This window comes from Geotrypetes seraphini, chromosome 4 (genome assembly GCF_902459505.1).
Source record: "Geotrypetes seraphini chromosome 4, aGeoSer1.1, whole genome shotgun sequence".
In the NCBI taxonomy this organism is placed as follows: Eukaryota; Metazoa; Chordata; class Amphibia; order Gymnophiona; family Dermophiidae; genus Geotrypetes; species Geotrypetes seraphini.
In genome coordinates, this window is record NC_047087.1 from 100,133,014 (window position 1) to 100,144,807 (window position 11,794).

At 45.2% G+C, this 11,794-nt stretch overlaps 1 protein-coding gene across 1 annotated transcript in view; it reads left to right on the plus strand.

Moving 5' to 3' along the window:
- Positions 1 to 1,120, plus strand: part of LOC117359121 (butyrophilin-like protein 2) — a 37,128-nt gene extending 36,008 nt beyond the window's left edge. Inside the window, exon 5 of the mRNA XM_033941314.1 lies at positions 114 to 1,120. Coding sequence (XP_033797205.1) covers positions 114 to 148 — 35 coding nt within the window. The 3' untranslated portion in view covers positions 149 to 1,120. The remainder of the gene's footprint in view (positions 1 to 113) is intronic.
- Positions 1,121 to 11,794: the final 10,674 nt, after the last annotated feature.

Genomic DNA, 11,794 nt, shown 5'->3' on the forward strand with positions numbered 1-11,794 from the left:
ATTATGATGAACTGATGTAACTTCCTTATGCTTTAAATTAAAAGATTTCTGAAATGTTTTTTTAAGTAATCATCCTAGCAAAGTTTTAATATGTTTCCTCTTATACCTTACAGATGGTGAAATTATTGAATTGAATGATGAGCTGTAAGAATATGGAGCAGCATCATGGAACAGAAGTCCACCATTTTTAAGTCTGCTAATACAGTAGGTCTGTTCCTGAGAAAAAGAATACAGTTCATTTATTCATTCATTCATTTAAACTCATAACCTCTCTGCTCTTTTCTTTTTTTTTAATATTCTTTATTCATTTTCAAAATTACATTAAGTGTAAAATATATTCATTCACAGTAACAATAAATATATCACTTATAAACAATCATTGGTACATTATATAAATTTTATCCCTTCCCCTTTCTTTTCTTACAATGTACTTTTTTGTTTGGCGCTATTATGGAATTATTGTATGTTGGGTTATATTTTTGTCATTTGCTATCTGCAGAGTTTCACATAAAACAGCGGGGGATGGGGGAGGGGATGGGATGGGATGTACGTAACTTACAAAAAAACCGGATAAGAATGGTTGTCTTTTTTTATTGCTGTTCTGTTGTGAAGTCATCAGTAAAAATCATTGAAATTTAAAACTCAGCCTGTTTGCTAATTGATAATGTTCCAGGCTAGGGTTACCAGAACGCTGGGGGATCCACCACTATCCAGCTCTGCAGGATACATTTGCAAGTAAAGGCTGCTTTGTTTACTTCATTGGAATGACTACAAGACAGCATTGAATGTTCTAAAAACAGATATTTGTTTATTGTTAGTATAAAAACTTACAAAATTACAGCAGCAAAGGCATAGCAGAAAAATATATTGTCAGTTCAGAATATGCAATGGAGAGAAGAATTTACACCCATATGCCTAGCAGGGGGCTACGCATGTCCCTGCTGGCATACCCAAGTGAATTTCTCTCTGGCTCTACCTGTGATGCACATGTTTTTATACAGATAAATTCTTCCTTTGTTCCAAAAAGCACATCCCCGAATTCTGGTCATGTAATTCCCTATTGGTACAAAAATGTATATCTAACTATTCCTCCCCTCAATCCACGCCTCTCTCACTTCCCCCCCCCCCCCAGGAGGGGTGCCCGAGCAGAAACAGAGAATTCTTGGTGAACTTTCTTCCTCCAGCTTTGAGATCCTTATCACCTTGCAGTTCCTATTTGTGGTTTTACAATTCTGTGCATCTTCAGGATGGCGTCCTTGTATGCTGAAAGTTGGCCAGGGTGACCTTTCAACAACCCAGCTGCTTGGTTCCCATAACTCGGTTCAGAGACAGGCAGCAAAATGTTTTGGTACCAAGTTCTCTCATCTCTCTACACCCACATCATCCTGCAGGGATCCTTGCTCATTATAAATGTTTTATGGCTTTCCAGGGTGCCTGGCATATGAAGTCATACAGCACTGATAACAGTTCAGCAGAACCTTGGAGAAGTATCCTCCCAGCAGGGAATGGAGACAAAAACTTTGTAGCAGAGGTCAACTGGGTTAGCATTTCAAAGGATACATATGTTCACAGATAGCAAAGTCCAGGCTGTTCCATCTGGTTAGCTTGTAAAGGAAGGCTTTTTTAGGCTGTGGGAAAATATGTGTTAAAACATCTGTAGTGTCCAGCATACACAAGTGAGACCTGTATGTCCAGGTTATCCATCTCAGTCCCCTCTTGGCGGGCTGAAGAACTGCAAGTTGAACAACTGCAACTGAGGGCCTCCAAACAAAGGGTAGCCGAGAGAGGAAGAAACAAAGGCGTGGAGGAGGGGCAGCCCACCCAACTAGCTATCTAAACTGAACAACAGTACATGCCAGAACCAGAGGATGTAGGCACAAAAAGCAAACAGTAGAACAATAAAAAAAAAAACAGTGGGCAAATGCAGATGCACAGGACAAATGCAGAATGCAGAACTTTGATTCATCGTACACAGCATGAAAATTGGGATGGCACAAGTTTAGCAATCAATATAACACATGGGTCATTGCAAATTAAAACCTAGGAAAGCAAGAAATACATATTTGAAATGTGGTTCATTCAGGTGGAAATACAAGAGGCAAGCAATCAAAATAAAAAGAAAGCATTAAAAAGAAAATAATGACATGGCAGGAAAGAATAACGGGGTAACTTAAAAATAAAATACAGGATAAAATAATGAGTCCTTCATGGAAATAATGTCTTGAGCAAAAACTGAAGAAAATATAAAGTCCAGCAAAATGTCAGAACGGGCATAAAGTGTCCAAGAAATGAAAAGTTCAGGATGTGGCATGCAGATGCTAATTTGTGGTTTTACAATTCTGTGCATCTTCAGGATGGCATCCTTGTATGCTGAAAGTTGGCCAGGGTGACCTTTCAACAACCCAGCTGCTTGGTTCCCATAACTCGGTTCAGAGACAGGTAGCAAAATGTTTTGGTACCAAGTTCTCTCATCTCTCTACACCCACATCATCCTGCAGGGATCCTTGCTCATTATAAATGTGCCTGGCATATAAAGTCCAGGGTGCCTGGCATATAAAGTCATACAGCACTGATAACAGTTCAGCAGAACCTTGGAGAAGTATCCTCCCAGCAGGGAATGGAGACAAAAACTTTGTAGCAGAGGTCAACTGGGTTAGCATTTCAAAGGATACATATGTTCACAGATAGCAAAGTCCAGGCTGTTCCATCTGGTTAGCTTGTAAAGGAAGGCTGTTTTAGGCTGTGGGAAAATATGTGTTAAAATGTCAATTGAGGCCTGTATGTCCAGGTTATCCATCTCACGAGTAATCAAACACATCATACGACCAAATGCTGCAGGAACATCTAATACTAACTATCCCGAATCTGCCTACTCAAAAGAGCAGAACTGCGCTTAGATTACCCAAAGAGTAGGTCACTACTCGCAGCTAAAACTGCTGAATTTTGTGGCATGTCCAAAAGGCATGACCAAAGGAATTTTTCATCTGGCCACATTTAAGACAGATCGGAGATGGAATGTGTCCACTATAATATAACTGCTTCTGAGTAAATTAAGCACAGAACAGAATTCTATAACTCTCCTTTAACCAAACACTTTGGGGTCCTTTTACAAAGGCACGTTAGATGTTCTAGTGCGCACTAAATGCTAACATGTCCATAGACTTATAATTGGGGCTTTAGAGTTTAGTGTGCGCTAAAACACATGGTGCACTTGAGTAAAAGGAGCCCTAATATTAACAGATAAATCCCAAGCGCCCAGCTCAACAGTCAAATCCACCTCCCGAGCCCTGTGACATGTAGCAAAATCTTTACCCGGGAGTAGTGTATTTATCACCTGATATAACCCAGAGACAGTGACACTCTCTTCCCGGTTTAATCCAAAGAAATCACTAGGTTTCACCCCTATGTGCTTACCAAGTTGTGCTTCGTCGAGGGAGACCACATAATGTCCAATTTGGCAATATGCAAAACGAGAACCCCAGCTGTCTCCCACCCTGCTCCTTGTGATGTGTTTGCATTATTACATAGTGCACGGAAGGCATTGCCTTCTCATATTTGTTCAAGTTTATTATTCAACACATTACCGATGGCATGGTGTTGGCTTGTGCGACTCTTATGTGGGAATCCAATGATAACTGATCTTTTGCCTTTACAGGGTAATCTGGCCTTTCCTCCAGGACGAGACTCTAGAGAGTATAGGTTATGGGGACTGAGAGGAGTTAAAAATTTGGAACATATTTTAAGGGATGAAGGAAAAATGTTAATCCATGCTGGGGAGCGCAGTTTGCTTGTTTTCAAGTGGAGCATTATGTAAGATCCCATGATAGAGCACAATTGAGTTTGCATTTGGGGGTTAAAATGCCAGAGTTGTTTACTCAGGAGGAGGGATTATCTCTTTCAGTGTCAAGCATTCATGCTAGCTAGATAAGGACTACCAAAATATTCAGGATAAATGGGAGAGAGAATTACAGCTTAAGTTGGGACATTGGGATGTTGCCCGTTCTTTAAGGGCTACAGCTGGGGTGATACAATGTGCATGGTTAAGAGAAACATATTACAGGGTAACATTACTTGCCTCTTATACTCGTACACAGTTGTTCTATGTGGAGGTCTTCCTATTCCATTATGTCATAAATGTGGGTTGGGGGAGCACACTTTGCAACATGCTTTTTAGTTTTGTCCCATTATTCAGCATTTTTGGAAGCGAATAATATCTTATATGTCTGAGTTAATTGGAAGATCTTTACGCTACTCTCCATCCCATTTTATTTTGGATTTGCCAGAAGCTTTTCGTCATTTGCCTAAGGGGCATAGGACGCTGTGTAGGAAAATGAGTCTACTGGCCAAAAAATGTATTCTTCAATATTGAACGATCCCTGACCCTCCAAAGTTTTGGCATTGGCGAAACCAGTTGCATTAGTTGGCCATCTGGGAAGCTAGAGATGCTGGAAGGATGAGGAAGCGAAAGATGTTGTTTATGCAAATATGGGATCCGTATTTGCAAGCCTTATTTCCTAAAAGACGTAGTGCAGTTTTAAGATGGGTGTCCTAACTGAGATTGAGAAGGGGTAGAGAGTACTATTGGAAGGGGAAGGGAAGGGAGGGTTTGGGGAGGGAAGGTAGAGGGTATTAAATAGATTCAAACATGTACCGTATTTTCGCGGATATAACGCGCGCGTTATACGCGTTTTTACCTACCGCGCATACCCCTCGCGCGTTATATGCCTGAGCGCGGTATACAAAAGTTTTTAAACATAGTTCCCACCCCGCCCGACGCCCGATTCACCCCCCCAGCAGGACTGCTCGCACCCCCACCCCGAACGACCGCCGACTTCCCGACAATATCGGGCCAGAAGGGAGCCCAAACCCTCCTGGCCACGGCGACCCCCTAACCCCACCCCGCATTACATTACGGGCAGGAGGGATCCCAGGCCCTCCTGCCCTCGACGCAAACCCCCCTCCCCCCCCAACGACCGCCCCCCCCAAGAACCTCCGACCGCCCCCCCAGCCGACCCGCGACCCCCCTGGCCAACCCCCACGACTCCCCCACCTCCCTTCCCCGTACCTTTGGTAGTTGGCCGGACAGACGGGAGCCAAACCCGCCTGTCCGGCAGGCAGCCAACGAAGGAATGAGGCCGGATTGGCCCATCCGTCCTAAAGCTCCGCCTACTGGTGGGGCCTAAGGCGCGTGGCCAATCAGAATAGGCCCTGGAGCCTTAGGTCCCACCTGGGGGCGCGGCCTGAGGCACATGGTCGGGTTGGGCCCACTCCCAGTATCCATTACTTACATTCCTCAATATATCTTCCCCCCTCTTATACACCTCCCAAAGAACTCTTTCCTCAGATAAGCCACTCTTAGCTGTACCCTTCTCCTCCACTGCCAATTCCAGACTTTGGGCTAGATTCACTAACCCTCCGATCCATGTGTGATCTGTTTCCGTTTGCATGCAGGCCGACGAATTCACTAAAGGCCTGCATGCAAATGAAGACGATTGTTGGCACGCCCCCAGCCAACTGCACAGATCGCTAAAGCCCTGACATTAGTGACAGGAGAAACAGCCTCCTGTCACTGCTGTCAGGGCTTCTGCCAGCTTTTAAAATTTTTTTTTAATCGGGCAGATATTTGGGTGTTTTATACATGCAAAATATCTGCCCGATTTAAAAAAAAAAATAAATTAAAAACCCACCTTCCAACAAGTGCCCCGAACACCCCTCCCTGAACCCCGAAATAATTTGCCCCGACACCACTTAAAATTATGGTAGGAGGGTTCCCACTCCCTTCTGCCATCAGTCCCACCCACCCAAAAACTAATGGCAGGAGGAATGCCAACTTCCTCCTGCCACCCACCTCCCCTCCGGACACCCCCTCCCCATTCCTGGTCCCCTCATCACCCCCTTCCCCATACCTTTCACAGAGCAAGGTGCTCAACCCCTCCTGTGACACAGTCTGAGGCCTTAGGCCCCACCCTGGTGCATCATGTGATGCACTGGGCAGGGCCTAAGGCCTGATTGGCTGAGGCACCTCAGGCTCCTCCCTTGGAAGGGGCCTGGGGTGCCTCAGCCAATCAGGGACTTCCTTAGGGCTGAGCCAGTCAGGGCCTTAGGCTCCTCCCTGTGCATCACATGATGTACTGGGGCGGGGCCTAAGGCCCACATTTGTGGTGCATCATGGCAAGGAGTAGGAGGACTTTGGGGTTCCTCCTGCTCCCGAAGACAGCACTGGAGCCCTAAGGCGCAGGAGGGATTGAGCACCCCTCCTGCTCCCAACGTTTAGGTACAGGGGCGGTTTCTGGGTCAGGCCAGGCCGGTTGGGGAGTGTGTTGGACCGGTCAGGGGACCTATAGTGCGGTGGGCCGGTTGGGGAGGTGAGACGAGTGCCGATCGGGGGTGTCGGTTGGTGGCAGGAGGGAGAGTTGGCATCCCTTCTGCCATATTGGTGCGGCGAGGACAGCGTCGGGTGGTGGCAGAAGGGAGTGGGCATCCCTCCTGCTATTTGTGGGGGGATTGCGTTTGTCGGGGGGGCCCTCGGACATTTGACAGGTCTACCTGTCTTTTCATTTTTTTTATGGGCAGATATTTTAGGTGTGTAATACATGCAAAATATCTGTGCCATGGAAAAAAAATGAATAAAAAAGACAGGCAGGCCTGTCAAAAAACCTGCAGAACTGTCGGTAACTCAGTTATTGACAGGTCTGCAGCAGTCAGGCTTGCCAATAGTAAAACCTGATTCAAAATAGCCAAGCAATTGTTAGTGAATTAATCGCTTGGCTATTTTACATGGGGTTTTACTAATTTGCATGGGAGGATCGGGATCAGGCGTTAGTGAATGGGGTTGGAGGGAAATTTGGTCACAAAGGGCTCGAAAACCAATTGGTACACGATCTGTTTGCTTAGTGAATCTAGCCCTTTGTTCCTTTCATCTAGCTGCCCCCTGTACCTGGAATAAATTACTCAAGTTTGTCCACCAAGCCCCTTTACTTACCCATGTTTAAAAGCAGACTGAAAACCCCACCTTTTTTATATAACCTTCAATCCATACCCCTACTCTCCACTGCGCATCAATGCAGCGAGCAGATTAACCATTCCCCTTAACTATATCCATGACATCCTGTTTGTCTGTCTTGTCTGTTTAGATTGTAAGCTCTTTCAAGCAGGGAATTTCTTTGTGACTCTATACAGCGCTTCGTACGTCTGGTAGAAATAATTAATAGTACCACCAGGTTCCTGGAAGTGACATAAAGCTTTCCTTTAAGTGTGGACTCCTTATTTGAATGTCCTAAATCCGAATGGCCACAGTCAGATTTTGAATAATCTATGATTTGATGCTATGGTTGTCCTGGAATGTTTACTTGGGTTGCCTGCTGTATCTGTGTGGGGTGGGATGGGAGGGGGGTAAGGGGGGGTGGGACCGATGGGCAGTTGTCCTGTAGGGGGAGGAGTTTGGGAACAGGATGGGTAGGGATTCTTGTTAATGAATTTATTGTATTGGTTAGAAGTTGTAATTTTCCTTGAATGCAATAAAATGATTTAAAAATACAAATAGTAGTAGTTGTAATATATTCCAAAAAAGTGACATATTCCAATCACTAAATAGAAAATAAAATTGTTTCTACCTGTGTTGTGTGGCCATTTTAATTTTTTTACTCACGTTGTTATAGTCTCTGGTTTGTGCATTGCTCTGTCTTCTCTTAACTTTTTCCCAGCATCTCCTGTCCATTTGACATTTCTTCTGTCTCTACATCTACCATCTATCTTCCGTCTATGTCCCTATTCTTATTCTCCCTCCGTGTCCAACAACTTGCATTTGTGATTCTGCTGTTATCCTTCCCTGTGCCCATAATCTCTCCCATTCCATCCCTCATTCCCAGCCTCTCTCTTGCTCCCCCCTAACCTGTGCGTTTTTCTCCAGGTCACAGGCAGCAGTTCCTACACCAATGACTAATCCGTTAGCCTTCCTCTGACACAAAATGTAAATGCTTTAGAGGCAAGGCTTCCAGGTCAGCTGCTGGCAGCATATAGGAACTGCTGCCAGCAACCTGGAGAAAGATTATTCAAAGTCCTTTGCTGCTGGGTGGGCAGGCCTGAGCTCAAACTGTTGGGCCAGGTCCACCTAGGCCTGCCCCATGGCTATGCCCCTGGTACATAACCATTGATAAAGCTATATGGTTCAGTCACTAGGTTTCACAGTAGAATTTACAACAAAGAAATACATATTTGAATCACTAAGGGCTCCTTTTACTAAGGTGCGTTAGGATCTTAACGCGCGGAGTAGCATGTGCTAAATTGCCGCGTGCGCTAGGCCTTAACACCAGCATTGAGCTGGCATTATTCTAGAAGCGTACCGAGCGGTTTAGCGCGCGGTAATTTTGTATGTGTGCTAGCGCACCTTAGTAAAAGGAGCCCTAAGTCAGCACAGCAGTGATATTGTTGCATAAAGGTTGTATGTGTACTGTAGGGTTATGTTTTATTAACATTTGATATACCGCTTAAGCATATTACAGATCTAAGCAGTTTACAATATAATTCAGATAATAGGTAAGGAACTCCATTAGAAATAAGAAAGCTAGAGATAAGATAAAGAAATAGGATATATATATTACCATAAGTGGCTCAGGTCAGACCCAATAGCTGGAACTACGTACTAGATGCAGTTAAATAAAATGAGGAAAGCGTAGAAGAAAATAAAATAAAGTCTTTGAAGATGATCTCAATCCATTCTGTGTGAATGGGTGTAGTTTCTAAAATAAAAATTGAAAACAAAATAAATTACACATATACCCCAAAATTCTATAAATGGTGCCTAAAGTTGGGTGCTTATATCAGTGCATGTAGCCCACGTGTGCACATAACTTAATTGAATAATAGTTTTAATTGGTGCTGATAATTGACAAACACCCCATAATTGATTGGAAGTTATGTGCAAAACTTGGTAGGTGCGATTCTGACAAAGTTATCAGTCCTGGTGTGCATACTTAAAAAGGGGGTGGCTTAAGTTTTATACACAAGTTTATAGAATATGTGCCGACATACACACAACCTATGCACAGACATTTAGGCCTGGTTTTAGCTAAATGGCTGTGCCTAAGTTATGTGTCACACAGTGCTGCTTAGCATGATTCTATAAAAGGTACATGCCCTTTGTTGAATCGCAGTAAGCGTTCTTTTAGGCAACATATAGAATCAAGACCACCCTAAACATATACATAAATGGAATCGAGGGTGATATTCTCATGTGGATTAAAAACTGTTTGGCGGATAGGAAACAGAATGGGGGTAAATGGACAATACTCAGACTGGAAAAGTGTCATGAGTGGAATGCCGCAGGGTTCAGTGCTCGGGCCCATGCTCGTCAACATATTTATAAAAGACCAGGAAATTGGTATGACGAGTGAGGGGCTGCACTGCTTTATACTCGCAAGTTAAAACCCTCTACTGAGCCGCCGCTAACATTTTTTGGCCTAGATCTCATGCTTTCCAGGCTGGCCAGAGCTGGGGATGTTGTGTAGAGAGTGCTGACGACACTTGGATGTGTGGATTCTTGAGGACTGGGAACTAGAGAATGACACGGTGGCTGGGTAACCCGCCGAAACAGTGAGAGGGGGAAAAAGTGCTCACTGCGGGAACGGGGATAAGGCCATCCACCGCCCCATGGAGTGGTGAATGACCTTGTCCCCGTAGTTAAGGGAGAGAACGTGTGCGGTCACTAATCACGCGCGGTCCCCTCCCTCCTTCCTACCTAACCGAATCTATCTCCCTCCCTCCCCATTACCTTCGCTGCGCGTTTTGAGTAACTTCTTCACAAAGCCGTCAGAGCTTGCAAGCAGTAGCATGCGTATGTGGGCAGAAGCTTCTCTGACATAACTTCCGGTTGCGTCAGAAGAGAAGCTTCCACCAACACACACACGCTACTATTTGCAGGCTCCGATGGCTTTGTGAAGAAGTTACTCAAAACGCGCCGCGAAGGTAAGGGGGAAGGAGGGAGGGAGATAGATAGATTTGGGTAGGTAGGAAGGAGGGAGAGGGCCACGTGAGGGGTGCCGAAGGGCGGTGAGGTGGTGAGAGGGAAGGGTGGTGGAGAAAAGGAATAGATGTGGAAGGGGAGTGGAGAGGAACAGACGCTGAAGGGACATGGAGGAAGACAGAGTGGGGAGAAGATGCTGAAGGGACATGGGGAAGACAGAGTGGAGAGAAGAAACTGGAAGGGAAGAAAATAGAGATGCCAGACTATGGGGGAGTGGAGGGAAGAAGATGAGTGCCAGACCAATTGGGGAGGGGGGGTGAAGGGAGAGGCACAGTAACAGAGCAAATGGAAGATGCAGAGAGAAGACAGACAGTGGATGGAAGGAATTGAATGAGAAGATGAGGGAAGCAGAAACCAGACAACAAAGGTAGAAAAAGAATTTCTAATTTTATTTTATTTTTTTTGCTTTAGGATAAAATAGTGTATTAGTTGTGTTTATAAAATTTATAAACAACCCTGCCAGCTGAACATCTTTCTCTAGTTCAGCGGCCAAAACTTTGATTTATAAGGAAGGAATAAGCTAAATATTGCAGTACTGAGGCTTGTATGGATGCTGCGGGGACAGTGGTTGTGGGGATGGGGACTAGGATGGTACAGTGGTAGTGCGGACAGGATGGGGACCGTGGTCACGGGGATGGGGCAGTGACAGGGACGGTGGTCGCGGGGACGGGGCAGTAATGGAGACAAATTTTTTCACCCGTGTCATTCTCTACTGGGAAACAAACGTGTCCTCCCCCTTTCCCGGCTGCTATTTCCGCTGCTGCTGTCTCCATCCGCGCTCGTCACGCGGTGATGTAAATCCCTATACACGGGAGCAGGCGGCATCCCAATGGTAGCGGTGTCCACTGTGCTTGGCGGTTGCTTTGGAGGAAGTAGATTTCACGGCTGCAGAGAGGCAGCGAGCAGGGCGGTATGTGAAGTGATTTCAGGGCTGCAGAACAGTCTGCAAAAACATGAACAACTTGTCCTCACCAGTCGCTTCTTTTGTGATCGGCCAGCCCAGTCGGAGTTCCTTGCTTTTTTTTGTGAATCGCTGCCTTCCCTACTTTTGGATGTCCTTCCCCCTCATTTGCATGCACGGATCGGAATCGGATCAGGAGGCAAGTTAGTGAATCGAGTCGAGGTCGCTAAGTGGTTGGGACCTGATTGGTGGGCTTAATGAATCTAGCACTAAGTCAGTGACACTTAACCAGAGAAAATGTATATGTCAGAATAAAAGTAACTAATGTTAGATGTTAAGATAATAGCAAAATATACCACAAGCTCTTTACTGGCTCGTCAGTAAGCTTATAATTGTAATCTTTACAAATTTCTGGTGTTTAGCTTGCTACTTGTTACTGCTGGCAAAATATAGATACTTGAGGATACACTGTGAAGATGCTTTGATATTAATGCAGGAGTCCCTTCTATAAACTGGAGTACAGGGTACTCAGAAAGGTAATAAAGAAACACCTATCTGTCTCTTTGAGGCTCAGCTGGCAGCCACAGCTGCTCTGTGAATGCTACTGATCCAAAACACCTCTACTGAAGTGTGGTGGAGAGAGAGAGAGAATTCTCTCCCTGCCCCCTGCCATTCTTAGCTGTCAATTTTCTCTGAAGAAACCAGAGCTCCCTTGCGTACAATGTTATTTTGCTAAACACGGGGCAGGTGTGATTTCTTTATCATCATCATCTGTGCTCTCTTTAACGGGCTGCTGAAGCCTCTGTACCTGGAACCATTTCGTTTGGCGGCCAGGAGCAAAGGACCAGCACAGGTGACGAGCTTCAGTCAGG